The sequence below is a fragment of the Musca vetustissima genome, unplaced genomic scaffold, assembly GCF_032173495.1.
Source record: "Musca vetustissima isolate MV318-11 ecotype Yass unplaced genomic scaffold, APGP_CSIRO_Mvet_v1 utg53715, whole genome shotgun sequence".
NCBI classification, from domain to species: Eukaryota; Metazoa; Arthropoda; class Insecta; order Diptera; family Muscidae; genus Musca; species Musca vetustissima.
The window spans coordinates 39,184-67,024 of NW_026889038.1; the positions used below are offsets into that span (position 1 = coordinate 39,184).

Here is a 27,841-nt window from a genome sequence, read left to right on the forward strand (position 1 = left end):
AGAGATGTGCTGTCTCTAAATTCTGATACCAAGTTAGTACGTCGTCAATATACATGGATTTACGCCGGATATGTGCTGCAAGAGGAAATTTGTCATCTGCTAAGTGCAACAAAGTACGGATAGCCAGATATGGCGCACAGTTGACACCAAAAGTCACCGTCTTCAGATCAAAATCTTGAATTGGTTTGTCGGGAGAATCCCGGAAAAGAATACGCTAAAGTGGTGTGTGAGCTGAATCTACTAAAATTTGTCGATACTTTTGAGTAATATCACAATTGAATAAATATTTGAGCACTCTCCATCTCAGAATGAGTAGAATTAAATCCAATTGGAGAGTCGGACCGACATAGAGTACATCATACAAGCTATTACCATTTGAAGTTTTATTTGAGGCATTCAAAACCACCCTTGGCAAATAACAAACCGTAGAGTTTGCAGAAGGAACATTTACTGATCTCATATGATGTAAGTCTAAATATTCCCTCATCACACCATCATTAATATGCTTAATATTTGGTTTTTTGAGCAGAGAAGCCTCATTACGAATGAATTGTCGTAGATAATTTGCTCTGAAATGGCGGAGGTTAGGTTAGTCAAAGAACTCTGTTTTAATTGATAGAGTGACAATATATCTGCCATTGGAGTCCCTAGTAGTAGTTTTTTTTATAATTTTCCTCACAATATTTGTCAGCAGGATTCAATATAATGCGCTTTGGAACCTCTTCTAGTTCCCAAAATCGAAGAAGTGTCTTATTAAGATCATCTTCGGCAGGATATGCTACATTAATAGAAAATACTCTGATGTTGCTAGCAGAAATGGGACCAGTAATGATCCAGCCAAACACATTAGATTGCATTCCCTGTAAGAGAAATTTAAATATCAGCACCTATTAAACATTTCAACTGGTCGACAGTCAAATAATTGAGTGTCAACCAAGCGTAGATTTGGCAATATAGAAGATAATTCACGACTAACCATAAATGATGGAAGATTTCCAGAAATAATAGGAACTACCAACGCTGTAATTTCCATGAACGGTAAAGAATCTAAAGACGATACAATTCCAAAAACCACAATTTCTTAGACACAGTTTGATTAACACCAGAAATGGGTGGAAGTTGTACTGGCTTGGCTTGGGTGGAAAATTTTATCGTTTCTTAAAAATACATATTTTCAAAAATGTACTGTAGGAAATTTAAAATGAAATGTTTTGAGACAAAAACGAAGTTCTCTTCGCTAGCAAATTAGATCGTTTGAGTTTTACAAAAAATGGATGTTTGAAGAACATTTTTTTATTAGAGGGGTTTCTATAGAAGAATATTGTAATATTTTTTGAAGTATAAACTTTGATTTCTTAACAAGAACTTTCATTTTAAAGAATTAAATCAGCAGCAATTCTGTCGTTGGCCTCTGGATCATTTTCTCCTTGTGATTTGTTATTTTATAAAAAAAACATTTAATTGTTTTTTTTTTCAAATAATTTTTTTATTTAAGTATTCGTTTTTTTCATTTCAATTATTTTTGTTTTAACTTACATTTAAAAATTCACACATAATTTAATAAACGACTCAAACGACTCCATAATCAATTAAGATACAAATTTCAATAATCACTTGAGTCTATTCAAATAATAATATATAACTTATCCTAAAAATAATACAAATAATAATAACAAAAAATTATACAGTGCAGCTTAAACGAATAACAAAAAAATAAATATTTACAAAAAAAAAAAAAAAATAAAAAATAATAATAATAATAAATAGTATACAGTTTCAGCACATTTTTTTTACAATTAATTACAAGAAAATGAGTATCTAGGAAAGAAGGGAATTTTTTTTTACTTCTCATAGGATTTATCTATATTTACATAAGTTTTTTTTCCTTTTTCAAATTGCGTTCTAATTTATGCTACTTCTAAATCCGATTCATCACCATCACTATAATTGGGATCTGGTTTTATATGCAATTGCGTTACAAAATCTTCAGGGCTACACTTGAGATTGACAACACCATTTGGATTGGCGTTGTTCACAGTGGCAGGATTTTGCGTTACACCATTACATTGTTCCTCTTGCAGTTTGCGTATGCGCTCCTGTTCCTCGCGTTTTTGTTTACGCCATTTGGCACGGCGATTTTTAAACCATACCTAAAATGAAAAAGAAAGAAAAATAATTTTTTATTAGTATTGATTTTAATGATTGATTTTTTGAGTAAAAAAATAAAGTAAAAAAAATCAGCAAAAAAGGAAGTACCGAAAAATTAGATCGTTTGAGTTTTACAAAAAAAAAATGTACGAAGGCTTTGGTGCAGGCACATCTTCCTGTAGAGATGAAGAAGGGAACCTGGTGACAGATACATACAGCGTGTTGAGGATCTGAAAGGAGCATTTCGAAAAGCTTCTGGTATCAAACAGTAACGATGAAGAAGATACAACAGAACCAATAAGAGATGACGGTATAGAGTGTATACCAACCTAGCCAAGATGAGGTCAGAACAGCAATCAATCGGCTGAAGAGTAATAAAGCAGCAGGAGCCGATGGGTTACCAGCCGAAATATTCAAGACTGGCGGTCAGATGCTGGTAAGGAGCATGCACCAGCTGATTAGTACAATTTGGCTAGAGGTATGCATGCCAATGATTGGAACCTTAGCATCCTGTGCTCCGTGCACAGAAAAGGAGACAAGACTATAAGTGCCAACTATAGAGGAATTAGTCTTCTTCCCATCGCATTTAAAGTTCTATCCAGCGTGCTGCGTGAACGAGAGAAACCAATGATCAATTACATTATTGGGCCATACCAATGCGGCTTCATACCTGGCAAATCTACCATTGTCCAGATTTTTATTCTGCTCCAAATGCGGCTTCATAGTCGCAGCCCTATCCATTCAGAGATAAATAATGCCCTGTCTGCGTTCGACATTCCTGCAAAATTAATACGGCTATGCAGGATAAGTTAAAGTGGCCCAAGGTCAGTAGTTAAGTCGGAAAGGACCTATTGGAACCCTTCAATAACGAACGAGGATTTAGACAAGGTGATAGTTTGTCATGTGATCTTTTTAATATCCTGCTGAAAAACTTCATTGGAGATGCAAATGTGAACACAAATGGGACTCTTTACACCAAACAACACATGTTACTCGCCTACGCCGATGACAACGACATAATGGGTCGAAGATTGAGAGCAGTATTAGCCATCTTTGAACGACTTGACTGGCAGTAAATGGCGAAAAGACCAAGCTGATGGTATCAACGCGCAAGACGTCCAGTAGACTCGGACCTACTGTGGAACTTGAAAACTGCAGCTTCGAGAGGTAGTGAACGATTTTATATATTCCTTGGTACCACCATAAATAAAACTAATGACATCAGTTTTGAAATTCGTAGAACGATGGTATTGGCCAAAATATGCTACTATGGTCTAAATAAGCAGTTTAGAAACAAGACCACCTCCCGCCAGAACAAACATGAGCTATACCATCTGTTCTCGGACGTATTGAGCTGCAGCGTGTACGTTGGCTATGTCATGTTGTGAGAATGGATGAGGATTCCCCCACTCAAAAGCCATATAAAAACGAGCCAACAGAAGGGGAAGGCCAAGAATTTGATAGAAATTGGAGTAGATGTGCACAAGAGCGACGGAAAATCTTTAGAAATCTTTTTTAAGCTCGGCTTATAGAACAACCGCTAAGTAACAAGCCAGCTAAGTAAAGTAAGTAAGCATTAATTTTTTTTTCATTTCGGATAGGTTTTTCTGTCTCTATTTGCCGCATGTAAAATGTCACACATACATATTAAATGAGATTATAATAACACTAATACAAACAAAGTGCGCATATTATGCATCACCACACATACATACGTATTTTTAATACGTAATATTTTATTAAAGTATATATGTATGTATATATGTACTCATGTTTATATATATAAACATGAGTTTGTGGTTGTGTATATGTACGTTGATATGTTTGCTAATTTATAACCAATATAACGCGGATTTTGGGTCTTAATTATATAAATATTTTTCCGCATTTTTAATTATGAACAAACAGCAACAATAAATAATAAAATCGGAAATTTTCCATCATCATATTTGGTTTTTGTTATTATTACCCGAAACGTCAAAGTCGTTATTATAGTTTGGCCATTGTTCATAATAACATAACTAATGGGATATATATTTTAATATTAAATATTTAATTATATTAAATATTTTAATTAAATATCGAATATTTAGGGAGGAGGGTATTTAAAATTATATGGCCACTTTTTCCTTCTAGAGAATATTAGGCGTTTGGACCTTCTAAGAAAATGGTGCATCGAGGTAATATTTTATTAAATAATTTTTAAAAAATAATTTCTAAATTATTTTGGGTTTCAATATTTTGAGATTTCAATTTTGGTTTCACTTGAAATGCCCTATTCCTCCCTTTACAAAAAAAATATATATATATATATATATTACCCATGGAAAAAACGTGTGATAATTGACACTCCCAACATTCTAACACACACACACACACACTCACACCAATGTTCATGTATGCGTGTGTTTGTGCACTTTTGTGACTGTGTTCATAAAAAATTAAATTTTAATCAACATTTAGTTAACAAAACGCTAAATGCTGTAAAACAACAACACCAAAAGGCTTTTCAGCAAAAAAACACACACACATACACACAAAATTGAATCCTATGATTTTGAATTTTTGGTATTAGCTGCGTAGTTGTAACAAAAAAATTCTAATCCCATAAATTTTACACACATACTTGGAAAATATCGAGGTCTTTTTTTCGATGTTGGCTTAAAGGCAAATTTTAAAGGCCATCGTCAGCATTGGTTGACTGACAGACTGACGCCTTTGTTGTTTTAGAACCGTTAAATTGTTATAAAATTTGGTTTTGGTTCCAGGGGGTATTTCGGGGTTTTTTGCACACTTTTCATTATTGTTGCATGCATAGAATAAACATGGAACCATGCACACGCACACACATACAAACTCAGTGAGGCACACTCACGTGCAGAAGATTTGGAAAAATGTTACAAAAAATCAGAATCAGGCAAAAGGTTTGACATTTAAAGGGTCCTATCAAAAATGAGTAAATTTGGTCCGACTTTAAGGACGTCGTCAATATAGAGGTACCTGCCAAATATTGGTATATGGAGGAGCTTGGGCACGTTTTTAAGCGGAATTGGCTGTAATTTGGTATTTGGTAGAAAATCTCCCTACCAAAAATTATTAATATTGGTCAAGTCTTGATGGTAGCCCCCATGTGAAGGTACCTCCCGAATTTCGATATTTTTGGTTATTTGATCATGCTTTAAAATAGAATTGGCTGAAATTTAGTAATTTGGGTTCTCATCGTGTAGCAAATCTCCGTACCAAAAATGATCAATATTGGTCAGCTATTAAGGATAGCTCCCATATAACGGTATCCATGATTTTGCGGTACTATGCGGTGCTTGGGCACGTTTTTCAACTAAAATGGCGGTAATTTGTTATTTTGAGTTCTCATTTGGTGGAAAATTTCCATACCAAAAATGATCAATATTGGTCCACCTTTTAGGGAAGTCTTCGTGTATAGATAGCTCCCGAATTTCGATATTTTGGGAGCTTGGGCACGTATTTTACCCGAATTGACTTTAATTTGGTATTTTGAGTTTTTATTGAGAAGCAAATCTTCCTACCAAAAATTATCCATATTTATCTACAATTTAGGGTAGTCCCCACATAAGGGTATCATCCGATTTTCGGTATTTCGAGGAGCTTGGGCAAGTTTTTCAACCGAAATAGATGTAATTTGGTATTTTTGATTCTCATTGGATAGGGAATTTTCATATCAAAAATTATAAATTTTGATCCACAATTAAGGGTAGTTTCCATATACCGGCACCCTCGATTTTGCGGTACTTTGGGGAGCTTGAGCACATTTTTGAAATGAAGCGGCTGTTATTTGGTATTTTGAATTATTATTGGATATAAAATCTCCATACCAATAATTATCAATAATGACCTACTCTTTAAGGTAGTCCCAATATAACGGTACCCCCGATTTTGCGGGACTTTGGGGAGCTTGGGCACGTTTTTCAACCAATATGGCTGTAATTTGGCAATTTGAATTATTATTGGATATAAAATCTCCGTAACAAAAATTATCAATATTGCTCCACTTTTTAGGGTAGTCCCCACATAAGGGTACCCTCCGATTTTCGGTATTTAAGAGACTTTGGTGGACGTTTTTCAACGGAAATGGCTGTAAATTGGTATTTTGGATTATCATTGGGTAGGAAACCTCTGTACCAAAAATTATCTATATTGGTCAGCTATTAAGGGTAGCTCCCATATAACGGTACCCATGATTTTGCGGTACTATGGGGTGCTTGGGCACGTTTTTCAATGGAATTGGCTGTAAATTGGTATTTTGAATAATTATTGAATATAAAATCTCCGTACCAAAAATTATCAATAATGATCTACATATTAGGGGAGTCCCCACATAAGGGTATCATTCGATTTTCGGTATTTCGAGGAGCTTGGGCATGTTTTTCAACCAAAATGGCTGTAATGAGGTACATTGGGTTCTCATTGAGTAGGAAGTTTTCTTACCAAAAATTATCAACATTGGTCAATTTTTCAGGATAACCTCCATATAAGAGTTTCTCCCAAATTTCGATATTTTGCGGAGCTTGGGTACATTTTTCGACCGAAAAGGCTGTAATTTGGTATTTTGGGTTCTCATTAGATAAGGAATCAACATACAAAAAATTGTCAATATTCGTTGAAGTTTCGGGGTGGACCCCATATAAGGGATCCTTCCAAATATGGGAATTTTTGGGATTATAGACCTTTCTTATTCAAAAAAAAATACTCTAATTTTATATTTTGGTTATCATAATTTACCATGACGTAGTGCGCATGTAGAAGTTCCAATCGATTTTATGTATTTTGAAGTCCCACCTCATATTAGAGGCTACTAAAAGTTCGGTCCGACAGAACTTAATTAAATCTCCCTTTAAATTTCTTTTTATTTAAAATCATTCTAAAAAATATTCAAAATTGTCCAAAGTTTCTGTCACCTTGAAAAATCTATGAATTTTCCCGCAGAGTTTTTCTTTGTTTTCCCATTTTCTTTATTGGTACACAGGGTTTTGTAATAATTTTTTAAGTAAAAAATCCATCCCGATCTCTTTTTTTTTTTGTTGTTTACACATATGACAAGGTGCTGATGTGTGAGTTTGTGTGTGTGTTTGTTTGTTTCATATATATACATATGAATATATATAGCCAGATTGTGAAAATTGGTTTTTCAACATTTGACCTCTTCGTTTTTTTTCGATCTGTGTGTTCTGGTTGTGGCTACCCTCCGCCCTTGGGCAGATATTTTTGTTTACAATTTGGCAAAAATTACTCAATAAAGGTAGGCGGCAGTGTGTATGTGAGTGTTGTGCGTGCGTGTGAAAGAGGGTGGTTAAGAGAGAGGCTATGTGTGTCCAATTGTTTGCTTACATATTGTTGTTGTGGATGCTTTTTTTCCTTGTCAAGGATAACCCAGATGAGTGAGATTGGGTTATAAAGCTTATAAAACGCTGATGTATATTTGCTTTGGTTTGTTTTTTGGGTTATGCGTTTTCATGATGCTCAAAAGTCGTTGTTGTCGTCCTCGTCATCATCGTTGTCGTGCTTTTGTGTTCGTCTGTTGGTTGTTCGCCCAACCAACCAACCATTTTGGTGGCAGTATGAAATCCATAAAACAAACAACCCGGAAGCGGTTGATTTTTAATTAACGGTATGTTATGCTGAAGCCTATATAACAACAACAAGAACAACAAAAATATGAACAACAACCACATCAACTAGAGCAGTTATGAAAACCATATTTTGCATGGTTGTACGCAAAAAAAAAAAAAAATGCAGAACCAACCGTACCCAAACCCAGCCAAACTGGATCTTACCTAAAGAGGATTTCGTTATGGAATAAACAATGCAAAACTGATATGTTAAACACATACACACACACAAACACACTCGCATGTGTGTAAAATGGTGTGTGTGTGTGTTTGTCTGCTTGCATTGCATCAAAGTTGTTAAAACCATAAAGTTGTGTTGGTGGTGTTGCTTGTTTTTGGTAGTTGTAGGGCCGGTGATGCCTGATGATAGCTTCATTAATTAGTCAAATTACATTTGCCACAAAGGTGGGGCTTGGGAGAAAAATAAAAAAATACAAATTTCAAAAAAAGAAAGTTTTCGACAGTAGAAAAATTGGAAAAAAATTTTCAGCCTCTATATAAGACGTGAATTTTTTAAAATAATTTTTCTGGGCTCTATATAAGGTGTGTATTTTTATACCCTTCACCACGCTGTGGTACAGGCTATATGTCTTTGTGCATATGCTTGTAACAGGCAAAAGGAAACGAGACATACACATGATTCCTTTTGAGAATATGCATAGAATCACTTTCAGAGTCGATTTATGTATGTCCGTCCGTCTGTCATGTTAAATTGTAAACAAAGTACAGGTCGAATTTATGATTCAAATTGGATGAAATTTGGCAAATGTCAATTATTCGGTCCGAGGACGAACCCTATTAAAATTTGGAAAAATCGGTTCAGATTTAGATATAGCTCCCATGTATATTTTCGTCCGATTTAAGGTAAATGGTGTACCAAAGACCCTATATATCTTCCGATTTGCACGAAATTTGGCATACAGTACTGAATTAGGTATAGAATAATGTGTGTTAAGTTTCGTGAAAATCGGTTCAGATTTAAATATAGCTCCCATATATATTTTCATCCGATTTAACGTAAATGGTGTACCAAAGTCCCTATATATCTTTCGATTTGCTCGAAATTTGGCATAGCGTAATGAATTAGGTCTTGAATGATGTGTGTTAAATTTGGTGAAAATCGAGTCAGATTTAGATATAGCTCCCATATATATTTCCGTCCGATTTAATGTACATGGTGTACCAAAGTCCCTATATATCTTTCGATTTGCACGAAATTTGGCACAGCGTAATGAATTAAGTCTAGAATGATGTGAGTTGAGTTTCGTTAAAATCGGGTCAGATTTAGATGTAGCTCCCATACATATTTTTGTTCGATTTTATGTAACTGGTGCACCAAAGACCCAATATATCTTTCGATTTGCACGAAATTTGGCACAGCGTAATGAATTAAGTCTAGAATGATATATGTTAAGGTTCGTGAAAATCGAGTCAGATTTAGATATAGCTCTCATATATATTTTCGTCCGATTTAACGTAAATGGTGTACCAAAGACCCTATACATCTTCCGATTTGCACGAAATTTGGCATACAGTACTGAATTAGGTCTAGAATGATGTGTGTTAAATTTGGTGAAAATCGAGTCAGATTTAGATATAGCTCCCATGTATATTTTCGTCCGATTTAAGGTAAATGGTGTACCAAAGACCCTATATATCTTTCGATTTGCACGAAATTTGGCATACAGTACTGAATTAGGTCTAGAATGATGTGTGTTAAATTTGGTGAAAATCGAGTCAGATTTAGATATAGCTCCCATATATATTTCCGTCCGATTTAATGTAAATGGTGTACCAAAGTCCCTATATATCTTCCGATTTGCTCGAAATTTAGCATAGCGTAATGAATTAGGTCTTGAATGATATATGTTAAGGTTCGTGAAAATCGGTTCAGATTTAGATATAGCTGTCATATATATTTTCATCCGATTTAAGGTAAATGGTGCGGCAGAGTCCCTATATAGCTTCCGATTTGCACGAAATTTGGCATAGAGTACTGAATTAGGTATAGAATGATGTGTGTTAAGTTTCCTGGAAATCGGTTCAGATTTAGATATAGCTCCCATATATATTTTCGTCCGATTTAAGGTAAATGGTGTACCAATGTCCCTATATATCTTTCGATTTGCACGAAATTTGGCACAGCGTAATGAATTAGGTCTAGAATGATGTGTGTTAAGTTTCGTGAAAATCGGTTCAGATTTAAATATAGCTTCTATATCTGACCAAATAAAAAATTTAGTATCGGTTGCAGAATGACATGTTTATGGATCCAATATCATTTTACTGCTGCTTTAAAAATGCGACGTCTGTTAGAATTCATCTGTTGAATATACCCAAAGTGGTGAAGGGTATCATATAGTCGGCCCCGTCCGACTGGTTTTTTCTTGAAAATGTCTACATTTGCAATGTAAAAATTCCACCCTGTCAATTACAAAAAAAATATTTATTTTAAAATTCTGATCGTGTTATTTCACGTGCACTATTTAGTCTACTTATAAATTTATTAAATCAAAAGAAAACAAAATAATATTTATCTAGCAAAAGAAGAAGAAGAACAATATTTTTTGATTGTTTCAATTATGAAATTATCCAACATCCTCCCCTCCCTTGTGGTAGAATATTTATTTAACAATATTTCCTGCCAATATTATCTGCTTCATAAAACCACTTGTCAAAAAAGAAGTCCTGCTGGGCTTTTGACGACCACAAACGAAGTGAGGCAGACAAGTGTTGTGACACACCACAGGCAAGGAGGGTGGTGATGGCGTAAAAACAGGGGGTGTGTGGGATTGTTTAATCAAAATACTAATTTTTCGACAATAACCAAAGCATAGCCGCCGTAAGGCACTTAACACACGCACACACACACACACTTACATCAAATCAAGCAAGCAAGAATGTAATGAAAATATACGAGTATTTATGATGGATGAAGAGGTCTGTCGTTCAAGCCCACACACATACACAGAGAGAGTGAATAAACCACACACATACACTCACACGTGTTTTGATTACATATAAAATCTGCTGATTCCACATCATTGCCATTTAATTTTGATTTAATTTATCCAAACGAAAATAAACAAAGGTCGATATTTAATCCAAATTTTTCAACACACAGATGTCAAAGGAGGAGGAAAAGAATAATAAATATATCTCGAAAAAATATAAATTTAAGAAATGAAATTAAAAAAAGAAAATTTAGGAAAAAAAAGAAAATGCCGCTGAAATAATAATTTTTTTTCACTCGAAATTTTTAAGGACCCCTCTCATAATTTTAAGAAAAAAGCGCCTCATTTGATCTGTTCTGCCTTTTCAAGTGCTTTTTATCCTTTTCTACTTCTATACCATAATTGTTGCCAGTTGTCCTTTTGTCGGCCTACTTTCATTTTTTGGTTTTGTTATTTTATTTTCCAAAGCCCCCCTCTAAACATGTGCTAATAGCTACGTAATAAATCCTGCCATTAAAAGGATAACACTATCGTATGATTGTGCACCTTTAACAAAAAAAAAAAAAAAAAAAACAGCAACAACAACACCTATCTGAAATAAGAACCAGATTTTGTAGTGAAATGACTGCTATTCTTAAGGAATTTCTATGATTTTAAGAGAGGGGGTTTCCGTCACAATTGCCCTCTTTTATGTAGACCTCTTAATCCAAGCGGTGCTTTTTTTTTTGTTTTGGTAATTGTGGCTAAGTGGCAGCACAGTAGGCTGCGTGTGTGTGTTCCACCTTTTACTTCTATTGAAGTTGCAATTCATTGTTGTTGTTATTGTTGTGTTAATAGCCTAAACAATGGCAACGTTTAGTTTTTGTGGTTATAATGTGTGGCATTAACCTTTCTTCTCAGGACTTTGGGGCATGGCATGGCATGATGGTGATGGTGGTGTTGGTGGCAGTATCAAGTGTGAGTGTGTCCCTAGGTGTGTTTGAATTTTACAGGCTGATTATGATAGAGGTCATAGTAGTTTTGTGTGTAAACATTTGAGATGTCCAATAAAAACATCATTAAATTCGGACGGTCCGCAATTTTTATGAATGTACTAAAAGCTGACCAATATTAATAATTTTTTGTAGGAAGATTTGCTACCCTATGTTAATCCAAAATACCAAATTACAGCCATTTCCTTATATGAGGGCTACTCTAAAAAGTTGACCAATATTGATATATTTTTGTAGGGAGATTTTTTATCAAATAAGAACCGCAAATAACAAATTTCAGCCAGTTCGGATGAAAAACATGTCTAAAATCCTCAAAATACCGAAATTCGGAAGGTACCTTTACATGGGGCTTCACTCAAAAGTGAACCAAAATACCAAATTTCAGCCAATTTGGATAAAAAACGCGTCTAAAATCTTCAAAATACCGAAATTCGGAAGGTACCTTGACATAGGGGCTGAAACTTATTTCAATATTGATAAATTTTGGTAGGCTGATTAGCTACCCAATGATATCCTAAAATACCAAATTATTGTCAATTCGGACGGAAAAAATTGCCAAAAATCTTCAAAATATCGAAATTTGAAAGGTACCATTATATGGGGGGCTACCCTCCAAAGTGGACCAACATATATATAGCTTTTGGTAGGAAGATATTTTACGTAATGAGAAACCCAAATATCAAATTTAAGCCAATTCGGATGAAAAACTTGTAAAAAATTCTCAAAAAAGTGATATTTGGAATGTACCCTGGCCACCCGGAAACGTAGGTCAATATTCATAATTTTTAGTAGGCAGAATCGCTACCCTATGACAATACCAAATAACAGCAAATTTGGATAAAAAAAAAACGTACCGAAAATATCAAAATACCGAAATTCGGAAGGTACCCTGATGTTGGGTCGACCCTCAAAATATTGATAGTTTTTGGTAGGCAAATATTATATCTAATGAGAACACCAAATACCATATTTCAGCCAAATCGGATAAAAACACAAGACGAAAATCCCCAAAATACCGAAATTCGGAAGGCATCTGACATGGGGGCTACCCTGAAACATATGTAAATATTGCTAATTTTTGGTATTGCTAAATTTTGGTAGTAAAATACCGAAATTCGGAAGGTACCTGACATAGTACCTTCCGAATTGGGAAAAATGTTACCCAATAATAACCCAAAATAACGATTCACAAAACATTTTGATTGAAAAACACGCCCAAACTCTACAAAATGCCGTTACATGGAGACTAACCCAAAAAGTGAACCAAATCCCCCAAAACACGGAAATTTGGTTTTGTGGCGCCCAACTATATTTTTCAATATCAAAAGAGTTGAGTAATAGTTGTTTTTAAAGAGTATTTTTCCTGGACTCTCAGATCGATAGTCCGATGAATGTTGTTTGTTTCTTCTTTCATTGTGCTAAAATGGCGCCCAACGTAAGTCAAGGCTGTAATCTTTTTAAGAGTTTCCTAGCTATTAATAAAAAAAATTTTCATAATTTAATGGGAGAACATTTCTATACACCATTTGGGTTTATGGCGGCCAACTGCATTTAGGGTTATAACAAAACGTGGACCGATATATCACATTTTCAACATCACAACATTTTTTTTCAATACCTCTCTTTTAAGAGTATTTTTCCCATACTATCTTTCGATGTGATAAAATGGCGCCCAACGTGGTTGTACAACAATTATCATTTTAATAGTTTCCAAAGTATTAATACAAAAATGTTTCATACTTTGGTCGGAGAAGTATTCTACACACAATTTAGGCTAATGGCGCCCAACGTGTAGAATCTTAGACCTCTTTTTTACAGTTTTTTTATTTTTTTAATAATATTTTAATTAAGAGAAAACTGTAAAATGTTTAGTAATTTTATTTTTGTATGTTTATGCATATTTTTTCATATGGCGCCCAACGTGGGTCACACCAAAAACAACCTGTTTTGGAGTTTCCTAAATATAGATATTTCAGAAAATCCATTGATGCTTCTGATGAGAGAAGAATTCAATTCCTCATTAGGTTTATGGCACCCAATTTCTGGTCTGTCTTAGTTCTCTTTCTTACAAAGATGGAATACCCTGAATATTTTTCGAAATTTCAATAATTATGAAGACATTGACCATTAGTTTGTGTAGAAAGGAATGTGCGTGTGTGTGTTCATTCATTTAGTCGTCTCCGCCACTTGAACATTTGTACGGGGATTAGTTGTATTTGATCAGTTCGGCATGACCGCCAATATTTAAATCACACGAATCAGTGACTTGGGACAAACTGTTTTGTTTTTGTTTTCGTTTTTTTTTTTTTTTTTGGTTTATTGTTTACCAAAAAGGGCTCATAATTGTGAACAAAATATTATGGCCCTGTGTGGTCAAAAACAAAAACGAACCCATCCGAAATGAACAACAACACAAAATAATAATCATAATAAAAATATTTAAAATAATGTGTGGCATATTTGGCTTCATCACTTGGACAAATATTGATTAATAATGGTTGGTTGAGTATGTGTCTGAGTGTGTGTATGTGTGTGTGTGTGTGTGCCTACGGAACGTAGCAACAAATTATTTACTCAATGACCATAAAGAAGGCAAACAAATCTCAAAAAAATATATACATATATGGTTAATGCCAGCAGCTTATAAACCAATACCAGTGGCTAAGTGGTGCTTGTCTTTTACTCTTTTGTTTTTTTTTACTTTCTTGACTTGTTCTTGCTGGAACGTTTTCATTACAAAATGAAAAAAAAACTGTCAATAAGATTTACAGGATGTTATGTTTTCTTTTTTCGTTTTTTTTTGCTTTTCTGGCTTTTTCTTCTCATCTCTGTTTAATTTATGTTAATTGTCTACAAGCGTCTGTCTACAGCTACTGAATTTATTTTCTTGTTTGGCCTCAAGACGACCACTTGATGGTTTAAATAAAAATAACAACAAAAAAAAAAAAAAAACGATTTTAAGAGATCGATCTTTTCTATGGGTCTGTTATTTGTCTGTGTTTAGAAGAAGAAAATTTACATTTCATCAAAAGCAAACACTGAATGAATAACCTGAGTCAGTTTCACACACACGCAATGTTTTCAGAGGCAAAGCAGCCTTTAAAAGATTTTCTGTAATTATTGCCTCTTATGTTTTGTTACCAACATCGTATTTTGTTGGTACACTTATGCACCCCCTTAGTAATGATAGTAAATCTTCATTTTTTTCCTTCCAAAACTCAGATCAGATTTAAGTGGCCATCATCATAATAATAATAAATATTTATGATTAATATTCTGAAATTCCGATTTCGATGTTGAGAAAAAAAAGAACTCAATTTATTATCATAATAATAAGGGGGGAGGTGAGAGTTTGAAGCCCTAGATTTTTGTGTGTGTCCCCTAGGAATGTTGCCTCTCTAAATGAGTTTGCATAAATTTTCTACACATGTCTCATTTTTTTCGAATATTTTGATTTGATTTCAAAGGTTCCAAAAGATTAAATGGTCAACAGTTAAATCAACAATTGTCTTCTCCCACACACAGAGAGGTCCCCACAAAATACTCTGATAATTAGTTATTCAAAAAAAATTTTTTAATGGAATATTCCACGCATTCTGCTTGGGCCAGGGGTGGGGAAGAGCAGCAACAACAAATATTTTACAAAATTTTCAAGCTTTTTCCATTAATAATTCATAAGTAGAAATGGCGCCCAACGTTGGGTTCCGGGAAAATATAATATTACACATATTTTGGTCAGGAGGAGCAGACACAAAAATATTTTACGAATTCAAGCATATTTTACAAAATTATCAAATATTCATAAAAAAGAACTGGCGCCCAACGTGGGGATCCTGGAAAATATTATTCCACATATTCTGATAGGGTCAGGGGAGGAGCAGAAACAACAATACTTTAGTTTAATTCAAACATATTTTACAAAATGATTTCATCAACAGTCCATAAATGCAAATGGCGCCCAAGGTGGGGCTCCTGGGAAAAATTATTCTACACATTCTGGTAGGGTCGGGGAAGGAGCAGAAAAAAATATTTTACTTTAATTCAAACATATTTTACAAATTTATTTCATCAAAAAATCCATAAATAATCCACATGATCACCTGGTTTCTCTCATTATAACATTTATCATTAAGTTTTCGCTTTTTTCCCTGCTAATAACTCAATAAATATGGAAAAAATAGATTTTTTATTTCGGCAAAGATATAATGGCGCCCAAACTGGGGTGCCAGAAAAAAAGAAAATATTTTTCTGAGGCAAAAGTTTTGCAAAGATATATTTTTTTATATATATTTTTTAGCATCTACCTTTTAATTATTATCTCAAAATCCTATGTAACGCAATGGCGCCCAATGTGGGGCCTTTAAAAAAATCAGAAAGTCCATAAAATATATTTTTGTTTTAAAAATCCACGCCTATCCAGATAATACCTACAAAATATGTAAAAAACTCCAAGGTAATTTCAGATACCCTAAAAATATTTTTAAAAAAATCCACGCCTATCCAGAAAATCCCTAAAAAAATATTTTTAAAAAAATCCACGCCTATCCAGAAAATCTCTAAAAAATATCCAGAAAATCCCTAAAAAATATTTTTAAAAAAAATCCACGCCTATCCAGAAAATCTCTAAAAAATATCCAGAAAATCCCTAAAAAATATTTTTAAAAAAATCCACGCCTATCCAGAAAATCTCTTAAAAGTATCCATAAAAACCCTAAAAAAATATTTTTAAAAAAATCCACGCCTATCCAGAAAATCTCTAAAAAATATCCAGAAAATCCCTAAAAAAATATTTTTAAAAAAATCCACGCCTATCCAGAAAATCCCTAAAAAAATTATTTTTTAAAAAATCCACGCCTATCCAGAAAATCCCTAAAAAAATATTTTTAAAAAAATCCACGCCTATCCAGAAAATCCCTAAAAAAATATTTTTACAAAAATCCACGCCTATCCAGAAAAAAAAATCCACGCCTATCCAGAAAATCCCTAAAAAAATATTTTTAAAAAAATCCACGCCTATCCAGAAAATCCCTAAAAAAATATTTTTAAAAAAATCCACGCCTATCCAGAAAATCCCTAAAAAAATATTTTTAAAAAAATCCACGCCTATCCAGAAAATCCCTAAAAAATATTAAAAAAAAAAATCCACGCCTATCCAGAAAATTCCTTAAATCCACGCCTATCCAGAAAATCCCTAAAAAATATTTTTAAAAAAATCCACGCCTATCCAGAAAATCCCTAAAAAAATATTTTTAAAAAAATCCACACCTATCCAGAAAATCCTTAAAAAAATATTTAAAAAAAAAAATCCACGCCTATACAGAAGTTTGCTAAAAAATATTTAAATAAAAAATCCACGCCTATCCAGAAGTTTGCTAAAAAATATTTTTAAAAAAAACCACGCCTAAGAAAATTATATACGTCGATAGAAAAAATATTTTTAAAAAAAACCCACGCCTATTCAGAAAATCTCAAAAAAATATTTTTAAAAAAATCCACGCCTATCAAGAAAATCTCTGAAAAATATTTTTAAAAAATCCACGTCTACCCAGAAGATCGCTAAAAAATATTTTTAAAAAAAATCTACGCATATTGTTGATCAGTGCAAAATAAAAAATCCACAATGATAAAATGGCGCCCAAAATGGATCGCTCTCTAAAAAATATTTTTAAAAAATCCACGCCTATCCAGAAAATCTCTAAAAAAATATTACAAAAACCCACGCCTACCCAGAAAATCTCTAAAAAATATTTTTAAAAAATCCACGCCTATCCAGAAAATCTCTAAAAAAATATTAAAAAAACCCACGCCTATCCAGAAAATCTCTAAAAAAATATATTTAAAAAATCCACGCCTATCCAGAAAATCTCTAAAAATATTTTTAAAAAAATCCACGCCTATCTAGAAAATCCGTAGAAAATATTTTAAAAAAATCCACGCCTATCCAGAAAATCCCTAAAAAATATTTTTTTAAAAAATCCACGCCTATCCAGAAAATCCCTATAAAATATTTTTAAAAAATCCACGCCTATTGTTGATCACTAAAAAATAAAAAAAAACCACAATGATAAAATGGCGCCCAACATGGATCGCAAAATTGTTTGTTATTAGTTAAAATGTTGCTGACAATTCATACTAGATATATTTTATGGCATATATCTTAGATTTCTTATCGTCTTTTATCTTTTTTTATAGGATTTTGAGAACAAAATCATATATATCACAATGGCGCCCAACGTGGGGCCTTTACAGAAATATCACATGCCACAATCACTCCTTTCGCTATATTTTTTTATTTAATTGTTTAATTATTTTCCTGTCACGAATAAGTATTTATATTAGACGAATATATATTAAATGGCGCCCAACAAACAAAAAATTGGCGGAAAAAATTAAAAAGCATTTAATAAAGAAAATCTTAACAAAAAAAATATAATTACAATTTTTTCCAAATACAGGACAAAATTTTTGTGCTTGGGCAAAATGGCGCCCAACTGTTTTTTTATATTTTATTTAAAAGTCTTCGTATTACTTGCAATGTATGTTGCATATTTTTAGGATGAGCAAATAAATAACATATGATTCCTTTCACATTTGTCCCTATTTATGATTTTATATAGACAAAATATTTGTTTATTTAATTTTTTGTTGTTGTAGAAAGTTTGTTAACAAAATTTCACAACGTTTTCGTTTCAGAAGAGTGTGTGAATATATAATTAGCTGGATTGAATTGAACTTTCAATACATTTCAAATGTTTTGCACTCACTTAAAAAAAAATACTTGAGTCTGATTGCTTTTCCTCTAAAAGCAAAGTGCTTAACATAGTTTTGGAAAAAAAACGGGGTTTGACTATGTGAAATAAAAAAAAAAATAATTGTGAACTGGAAATGAAAATTCGACCAAATTCACCAAAAATGACGTTCCTTAGGCCTGTAGTTACCCCAGCTCTCATTTTTATTTAATGCTGACAGATTTTAAAAGTGTCACCGGTATGAAAATCCTCAGGAAATCTGCACACCAAAGGTGTGGTGCAGATTTTGTAGCACCCTTCACCCCTCAACACCCACATTCGAACGAACACATAGCCCAGGGCCAAGATTAAGGGACACAATTAAACACCTCTACTTAGTCCATCATCATTATCAAAGCAAGAAGTAAAGCCTTTCCCCGGCCATCATTCTCCTAATAAGACTCTAATTACTTAGCCTTAGCCAAAGTATATTTATGTTAAGAGAAATTAGCTTTAAGCTGTAAAATAAATTACCACCTAATGTGTAATAATAATAATCAACATCCGCTCTCTCTCCCTCTCCCTCATTCTCTTACCGATTTTTGCTCTTTGGAAATTCACCCGAAGGCAAATTTTTGGCATTGAGAGACCCTGGCCAAGTAGATGGGTAACCAAATACAAATGTGGTGACATTTGACATTTATAATAATGATGATTATTTGTGTGTGTGTGTGTGTGTTTGTTTGTTTATTAAACCTTAGAAGTGTTTGCAACCCTTCCCTTTCTCCTTTCTCGCCTCCTCTCCTCCACATCCTCTAATTCAAAACATATGCCACATGAGGACAATTAATTTGAAATTTGTGTGTGCTATCAACACCACATCTGTTTGACAATAAATCCTTACAAATTCAACACTTATCGAAGAGGGGTTGGGGGGGGGAGGGGAGCGGAAGATAGTTGTCAGGGGAGGGGGGTATTTAATTTAGCAATAAATGTTAACAAATTGATTTGTCAACGAGTAGCAATTGTATGTTTGTTTTTGTTTGTGTTGACAATCAACGGCAATTTTCGGTAATGGATTTTGGAAAAAATAACCTCACCCCACCACTCTTCCGAATCAAATACCCACTCAGCATTTTTGAGATGCTTTTAAGGGATTTTTGATGTTGTTGTTATTGTGTGTTTCAATGACTGCTAAGTTGTATTTAAATACCTTTGGCCAATGCTTTCAGTTCTGGTGGTCTCTTATCACCATCATCATTGTCCTTAGCCTCAAACTTTAGGGGTGGTAAAGCCCCCGGGGCAAATGATTCCCAGGCAACTGAGGCATAAAGTATTAGGTTTTGGGATTTTTTTTTGTTTTGTTTCGCTTTTGTAAAACAAAACCTCTGAACGTCGTCATTTGTTTACATTGTCAATAAAAATGATATCTCTCTCTGGCCGGGGAAGCTTGTGACCGAACCAGCCGAACCATTATCTCAATCTCATGGTATTTGCTTAGCCGAACCATATCCTTAAATTCAACAAATTAACATTCACCACAAGATAAATCTTTGGTATCACCAACAAACTTCGTTTTATTTTTATTTTTTGGTTAAATAGGAAACCCCATAAAAATCCACTAAACAAATAACTACGATTCTCACATACAGGGCATGAGCAGCACTCTCATGGCTTCCCACGAAAATTTAACCAAAACTTCTACCAAAAAAATTTGTTCTTCTATAATTAACCAACTTCTCACTAACTTACCTCAACTCTTTCCTCCTTCAAATCCACCTTCAGTGCCAATTGTTCCCTCAGCACCACATCGGGATAATGGGTCTTTTCGAAAGTCGCCTCCAATTGTTCCAATTGTTCTTCGGTGAAAATTGTACGATGACGACGCTTTCGTTTTGGTGGTGGTCCATGACCCAAATGGGCAGCCATATGATGGTGATGATGATGGGGGTGATGATGCGCGCTGTGATGTAAATGATGATGGGCCGTGGCGTGATGATTGTGGGCCGACAATCCAGCTGCCGCCGCATTATGACCCGTAACATGGGCCTGCATTTGAGCGGCCGCGACATGGGCCACGGCAGCTGCATGCATATAATTTGGATAGAAATTGGGATAGGCAACTGGAAAGAGAGAGAGGAAAAATTTAGATTTTTTTAATTTAAAAAAAACGACCAAATTTTTTGGGAATAAAAACCCAAAAAATGAGATATTGTTAAAACATTCGAATAAAATAAAAAAAATGTTAGAACATATTCATTTGTGAAAAATCGAAATTAAAAAAGTAATTGAATAAAAAATTTTCTTTAAATAAAAAAACAAGAAATTCCGGAAAGAATATTGGGCTTAAAACCCACCAAAAAAATGGAAAATTTTTTAAAAATAAAAAAATAGAAGTTTTTAATTTGTAAAATTAATAACCGACCGAAATTGAAAGAAGTCGAAATATTTTTTTTATTAAAAAAATTCTATAAATTAAAAAAAAATATTGGGCCAAAACCCCCAAAAAATGGGAAATTGTTAAAAAATTAGAATAAATTAAATAAATAGAAAAAATATTTATTTGTGAAATTTTAAAATCAATCAAATATGCAGGAAGTCGAATAAAAAATATTTTTTTATAAAAAAAATCAAGAAATTAACAAAAAAAAAAAAAAAACACCAAAATTTTTTGGAACTATAAAACCAAAAACTAAATATGAGAAATTAATAAAAACTAAGAATGAAAATAAAAAAGTTAGAAAACTGTAAAATTAAATACAAAAAAAAAATCCGAACAAATTTAAAAAAAAAAAAAAAATGACCAAAAATGTTTGGATCGGATATGAAATTAATTTTCTTTGTCGGATATTTGCAGGAAGACGACTAAAAAATATTACAAATGAAATTAATTTTCTTTGTCGGATATTTGCAGGAAGACGACTAAAAAATATTACAAAAAAATAAAAAAAAAAACGACCAAAAGTATGAGAAATTAATAAAAATTAAGAATGAAAATAAAAAGTTTGAAATTTGTAAAATTAAATACAAAAAAATCCAAAAAAAATTAAAAAAAAATCGACCAAACATTTTTGGATCGGATATGAAATTAAATTTTTTCGGATCCGAAAAGACAAAAACATTAGAAAACATTGAGAAAATAATGATTATAAAAATAAAGAGATAAGGATAAAAAATTATTCGACCAATTAAAAAAAATCGACCAAAATTTAAAACAACAGGAAATCTGATCAATTTTTTTTGATGAACACAAAAAAAATTAGCTTAAAAAAATGTAATATAAAAATAAATAATTTGGTCCAATTTTTCACCAAATTTTTTTTTTGAATTTTTTGCAAAATGAACCAAATTTATGGAAGATTTAAGTAAAAATTAAAAAAAAAATTATTTGTAAAATTTAAATAAAATATCGAGCAATTTTTTATAAAAAAATGAACAAAATTGAAAAAGCAAATTTTTTGGGCATTTAATTGCAGGCAAAACTAAAAAAAAATCGTTATGAAATAAGAGTAAGTAAAAAAATAAATTTGCAAAATTCAAAAAATCCAACCAAAATTTAAAAAAGAAAATCCGACCTTTTTTTTTTTTTTGATGGGATATGAAAAGACATAAACACTTGTCTGAGAAAATAATAATTATAAAAATAAAGAAATAATGATAAAAATGTTTTCGACCAATTTTTTTAAATAAAAAATCTACCAAAATTTTAAGAACTGAAAATCCGACCAAATTTTTTTTTGGACATTAATTGCAGGCAAAACATAAAAAACCATTATGTATGTAATAAAGAATACGTACAAAATAAAAAAAATTTGTTGAAAAATCCGACCAAAATTTCAAAAAAAAAAAAAAAAAAAATGAACAAAAAATGGTAGAATATGAAAAGACAAAAATATTGCAGTGAGATAATAAAAATTATAAAAATAAAGAAATAATGATAAAAAATATTCGACCAAATTTGAGAAAATTCGACCAAAAATTTGAAATTAAAAATCCGACCAAATTTTTTTTTGGGCATTTCATGTCATGTAAAATAAAAACAAAATATGAATGATAATCAAATAAGTAAAAGATAAAAAAAAAAATAATTTAATTTTTTTTAATCCGACCAAAATTAAAAAAAAAATTCGACCAAAAATTTCTTTGTTGGGATATGAAAAAAAAACAGAAATATAATAATAATAATTATATAAATAAAAAACGTATGATAACAAATAATTTCATTTTTTTTAAATTCGACCAAAATTAAAAAAATGAAAATCCGACCAAATTTTTTGGGCATTTAATAGCAGGCGAAACATAAAAAACCATTAAATTCATAATGGTATAAAATAAGTAAAAAATACAAAAATCTGAATTTGTAAAATTAAAAAAAACGAACAAAATTAAAAAAAAATCCGACCAACATTTTTTGCCCAAATTTTTTTATATATGGCGTGGATTTTTAAAAAAATATTTTTTGTGATTCATGTAAGGTTTGGATTATTTAAAAATAAATTTTTTTTATCACCCATTAGTCATATTTAAAATTTTGTTGCGATTCAGTTATCGCCCAGCAGTTTTTTTTAACAAATTCCTCGGAATATATTCCTTTCAATTGTCCTCCACATACCTAATCTAACCACCATGACCTATTTGCATTAAGCTCTTATGTTCTCGCTCTAAAATACCATAAATACTTGGGAAGATTAACAAAACAGAACACACAGCAAATAAATGCAAGCCTATGGCGACCACTGATGCTGCCGCTGCTGCTGATACGTTCGCTTTTGATTCCATAAAAAATATTTCCATCTTTCATGGATGAATTAACCTGCATTATGCTTAAAAACCGAAGCTTTTTATACTATTTAATACACACACACAACCCCGTCGCTGTAACCGCAAGGAAAAAATGTAAAATCGAATGTTTTCACCACCTCACCGAAGAGTGTGACAGGGAGGAAAATTTTGCAACAACAACAAAAAATATCCATCGAACCTAACTCACCTGAAAATGTGTGTGAGCGAGTGAGTGTCTATTCCATTATGGTTTAAAATTACTCACCCACCGACCCCAAGCAGTCAGTCAGTCATTCAGGGGATTTAAGGGTATAAAAGGAGAACAAAAAGAAAAAAAAAACAATCCACAGAAATTGACTTGAAGGGCTATTCGCAACAAAAAAATATGGAAAACATTATTTCTAAAACATTTAAATATGCTTAGCGCAATAGAAAATGCTTTCACTTAGAAGATTGTGATTTTTTCTTCTTTGCATTGTAATATTAAAAGCTGCAGTAGCTGACTACTGACGGCTGTCACATCAAACGAAGTGGGGGACCCACAATTTAATGCCTCAGGTGTTGTGCCACGCATAGACGGAAGAGGTGAAGTGTAACATTTTATCGACAAAGTGTTGTTGCTGCTGCTGTCGGAGGAATACATCGGCAAATCATCTTTTCCGCTTTATTGCTTTCGGATTCCTTCTTTCCGCTAATCGCTTCAACCATCGATTTAAGCTCAAAGCCCGGTTGTGCCATAAAATAATATAAGCCGTTTTCAGAATTCTTTTCTATTTACAATATTTTAAATAAAATGTAAATCTTATACTTAAGGCGAAATTAAATGTATTGAAGGGGGGACAGGGGGATTTAAGAAGGAAAATTTAATGCAAAAAATCATGGCACGTTTTTTTGTTCATAAAAAATCTATTCCGAAAGGTATTGTTTTAACTACATCCGGGCCTAGTCCTACAAAGTAGCTATTTTTTTTTAATTTGGCTTTGGTGGTAGTTCCACAAAGTAACTACTTTTTTATGAAATTCGGCTTGGATGGTGGCGATTTCAAATTAAAATGAAATAGTCGCCGATTTCTGCTATATTAGTCAATTTTTTATAGAACATTTTTAAAGAATCGGATTTCTTGAAATCTGTCTCCCAAAATTTTCTTAATTATGAAATTTTTTATAGAATATATTTTTGAAGGATTTTCTTTTTAATATTTCCTGGGGATAATGAATTTTGTAAAAAATATATTTTATGCGGAATATCACAGCTATGGATTTGAATATCACAGCTAAAATTTTGTTTAAAAAATTTTCTAGGAATTATCACAACTTTGGATTTGTTTTTAAGGAATATCACAGCCTCGGACTTTGAAAAAATATGTCCTGCTTTGAATTTTTCCAAAAAATATTTTCCGAGAACTATCACTGACATTAAAAAAAAGTCGGAGAACTATCACAGCTATTTTTTCAAGACTATCACAGCTGAGGTTTTCATTGAAAAAATCGGAGAACTATCACAGCTATTTCTTCAAGAATATCACAGCTGAAGTTTTCTTTTTGGGGTTTGTTTTTAAGGAATATCACAGCCTCGAATTTAGAAAAAATATATGTCCTGTTTTGAATTTTTCCAAAAAATAGTTTCCTAGAACTATCACTGAAATTTGGCAAAAAATCGGAGAACTATCACAGCTATTTTTTTTTCTAGACTACCACAGCTGAGGTTTTCATTGAAGAAAATGGGAGAACTATCACAGCTATTTTTTCAAGACTATCACAGCTGAGATTTTCATTGAAATAGAATCGGAGAACTATCACAGCTTTTTTTTCAAGACTATCACAGCTGAGGTTTTCTGTTTTTGAAAAGACCTATCACATTTATTATTATAGAGGTTTGAAAACTATTTTAGGAGACTATTACAGCTTTCCTGAACTATCACAGCCATTTAAAAAAATCTGAGAACTGAGATGAAATATCACAGACTAAAAAATATTTCTAATAAAATTGAGAACTATTTCAGGGGACTATTATAGCTTTCAAGAACTATCACAGCCATTTAAAAAATTCTGAGAACTATCACAGTTATTTAAAAAAATCTGAGAATTATTTCAGGGTTCTATTCAGCTATAAATTAACCATAAATATTTTCAAGGAATTGTCACAGCTATGCCTAAAAAATAAGAATTATCACAGCTATACATTTAAAAAAATATGTTTTTAAAAATTCAGAAAACTATCACAGACATTCAAACAAATTCTGAGAACTATCACAATCAGTTAAAAAATCGGAGGACTATTCTATGGCCCTTTTACAGCTATGCATTTTTGAAAAAAAACCTTTTTAGGGAACTATTTTTATTTTTGAGAACTATATTTAATAAAATAGTTTTTAAGACCGATCACAACCATGAATTTAAATAAAATATATTTTCTACTATACATTTCAATTTTTTTTCCAAAAACCTATTTCTGAGAACTATCACATATATTAAAAAAAAACTATCAAAGACATTTAAAAACGTTGTCTATTTCAACTGAGAGCTATTTCAGTGGACTATCACAGCTTCCAAGAACTAGCACAGTCATTTAAACTAATTCTGAGAATTATATCACAGCTAAGGGTTATTATAAAATGTATTTGAGGACTATCACAGATATTTAAAAAAATCTCAGAACTATCACAGATATTTAAAAAAAACCTCAGAACTATCACAGATATTTAAAAAATCTTAAATCTATCACAGACATCTAAAAAACGCTTTCTATGAAAACTGAGAACTATTTCAGGGACAATAAAGAGCTCCCAAGAACTATCACAGCCATTAAAAAAATTCTGAAACTTATTTCGGGGTTCTGTCACAACTACGCACTTTTTTTTTTTAATATTTATGAGGACTATCACAGCTAAATTTTTTTAGGACTTTCACAAAAAAAAAATGGGATTTGGAAATAATATCTGACAGCTACTACAAGCTACGGACTTTTTTAAAAAAAATATTTTCTGAGAACTGTCACAGCTATGGATTTTTTTCCAAAAATATTTTTGAATGATTATTATCTTAAATTATAGTTGAAAAAATATTTGGTGTTTTTTTTTTGTACTTTAGTGACTTGGTGTCTATTTATTAATCTTATTTCATAAATTCGCATTATAGAACCTGCAAACGTTTCCATGAGCTGTCATTTAAATTTGACATGTATCTACAATAAAATTAATTTTTCCTATGCCACATTTTCCCCCATTTTTCCCTTTATTGATTGACGGATGACCTTGTCGATAATTTTCATTACTTGAGACCCAAACCTTATTTCCCCCCATTTAAAATTTGTTAATCTCCTTAACAAACACAATGAAAAACTATCACATTACCCGAACGAAACTTACCCAAAAAATCTGAAGGTGAGGCCGCCGCAAAACCCGTTGCCGCCGCTGCAGCTAAATGGCTTAGATGAAGGCCGGGATGTTGTAACATGGCGGGTACACGTTGTGGCCTCAGGGGGCTAGAGGCCGCCGAACTTGAATTTGAACTTGGTGAGGTGGGTGAATCGGTGGAACGTTTAATGATATGATTGTTGTTGTTATTCAAATTTGCATTGTTGTTGTTATTATTATTGCTGTTGTTGTTGCCATTATTTGGATTTTGAGATCTTGAACCCAAAATGCTATCAATGCTAAATATGGAGGCAGCGGCAGCTGTTTGTACAACTGAGGCGGCGGCATTATCACGGGTCAGCCGTTGCGACTGTAAATGCGGGGGAGAATGATCATCGTCCAAGATGATAGTGGCGCCCGATTGTGAACCATCATCTGAGGAGGGGGTTTGAGATTGGGTAATATGGTGGTGGTGTTGCTGCTGCTGGAAAACCGATTGCAAACGCTGGCCCAAATATCCACATTGTTGAGAATTCAATAGCATGGCAGTGGTCAAATAGGCAGCATTGGGTGTGGTGTTGGCCGATGTAACGGCGGAGATGACATCGTTGGGTGATCGCGTGCGATTTGTAGATTGTTGTTGTTGCAACAATTGCAACTGCTGCAAATGGGCCTGCTGCTGTTGTTGTTGTGTGGCCATATTATGCGGCGAAATTTGATGTTGCTGCTGTTCGTGCTGCGGACTGGCCGAGGGGCAACGTTTAATTGTTAATCCAGTTGGTGGGGAATGGGTTTCAACCATATTGTTGCTGTATAGATGGTGAGGTTGGACTGCCTGCGACGGTGACGCCGGTGGTGTGGTCGATGGCGTACAACGTTCGTTGTCACCCGTCCTTACCAAGGTAATTTTAAATTTGGTAGAACCACTACCGCTGGGGTTATTTAATTTAGGCTCCAGTTTACCAACAAGTTGGTCTGGAGCTGGCCACAATGAGGACAGAATTTTGATAAATTTTTTGTACTGACTTTTTATTGAACTTTTTTTGTTTACACTTTGTTTCGAATTTTTTTAATTGTGTTTATTTTTTTTATTTAATTTTTTTATTTTGTTATTTTATAACACTTGTTGTTGTTATTATTATTTAATTTATTTTGATTATCTTTAATCCTCTTTAATGATTTAAAATTTTTTTCCTCCTCTCTCTCTAGTTTTAATTTTTTCTTCACACTTTATTAT

At 32.7% G+C, this 27,841-nt stretch overlaps 1 protein-coding gene across 1 annotated transcript; it reads right to left on the minus strand.

Moving 5' to 3' along the window:
• Window positions 1-1,907: 1,907 nt before the first annotated feature.
• On the minus strand, window positions 1,908-27,406 carry LOC133336780 (homeobox protein goosecoid). The gene is made up of 4 exons (XM_061545061.1): window positions 27,292-27,406; window positions 26,617-27,162; window positions 20,220-20,590; window positions 1,908-2,150 (listed from the first exon to the last, which is right to left on the minus strand). Exons 1-4 carry the CDS (start codon window positions 27,404-27,406, stop codon window positions 1,908-1,910), a joined length of 1,275 nt encoding a protein of 424 aa, XP_061401045.1.
• Window positions 27,407-27,841: the final 435 nt, after the last annotated feature.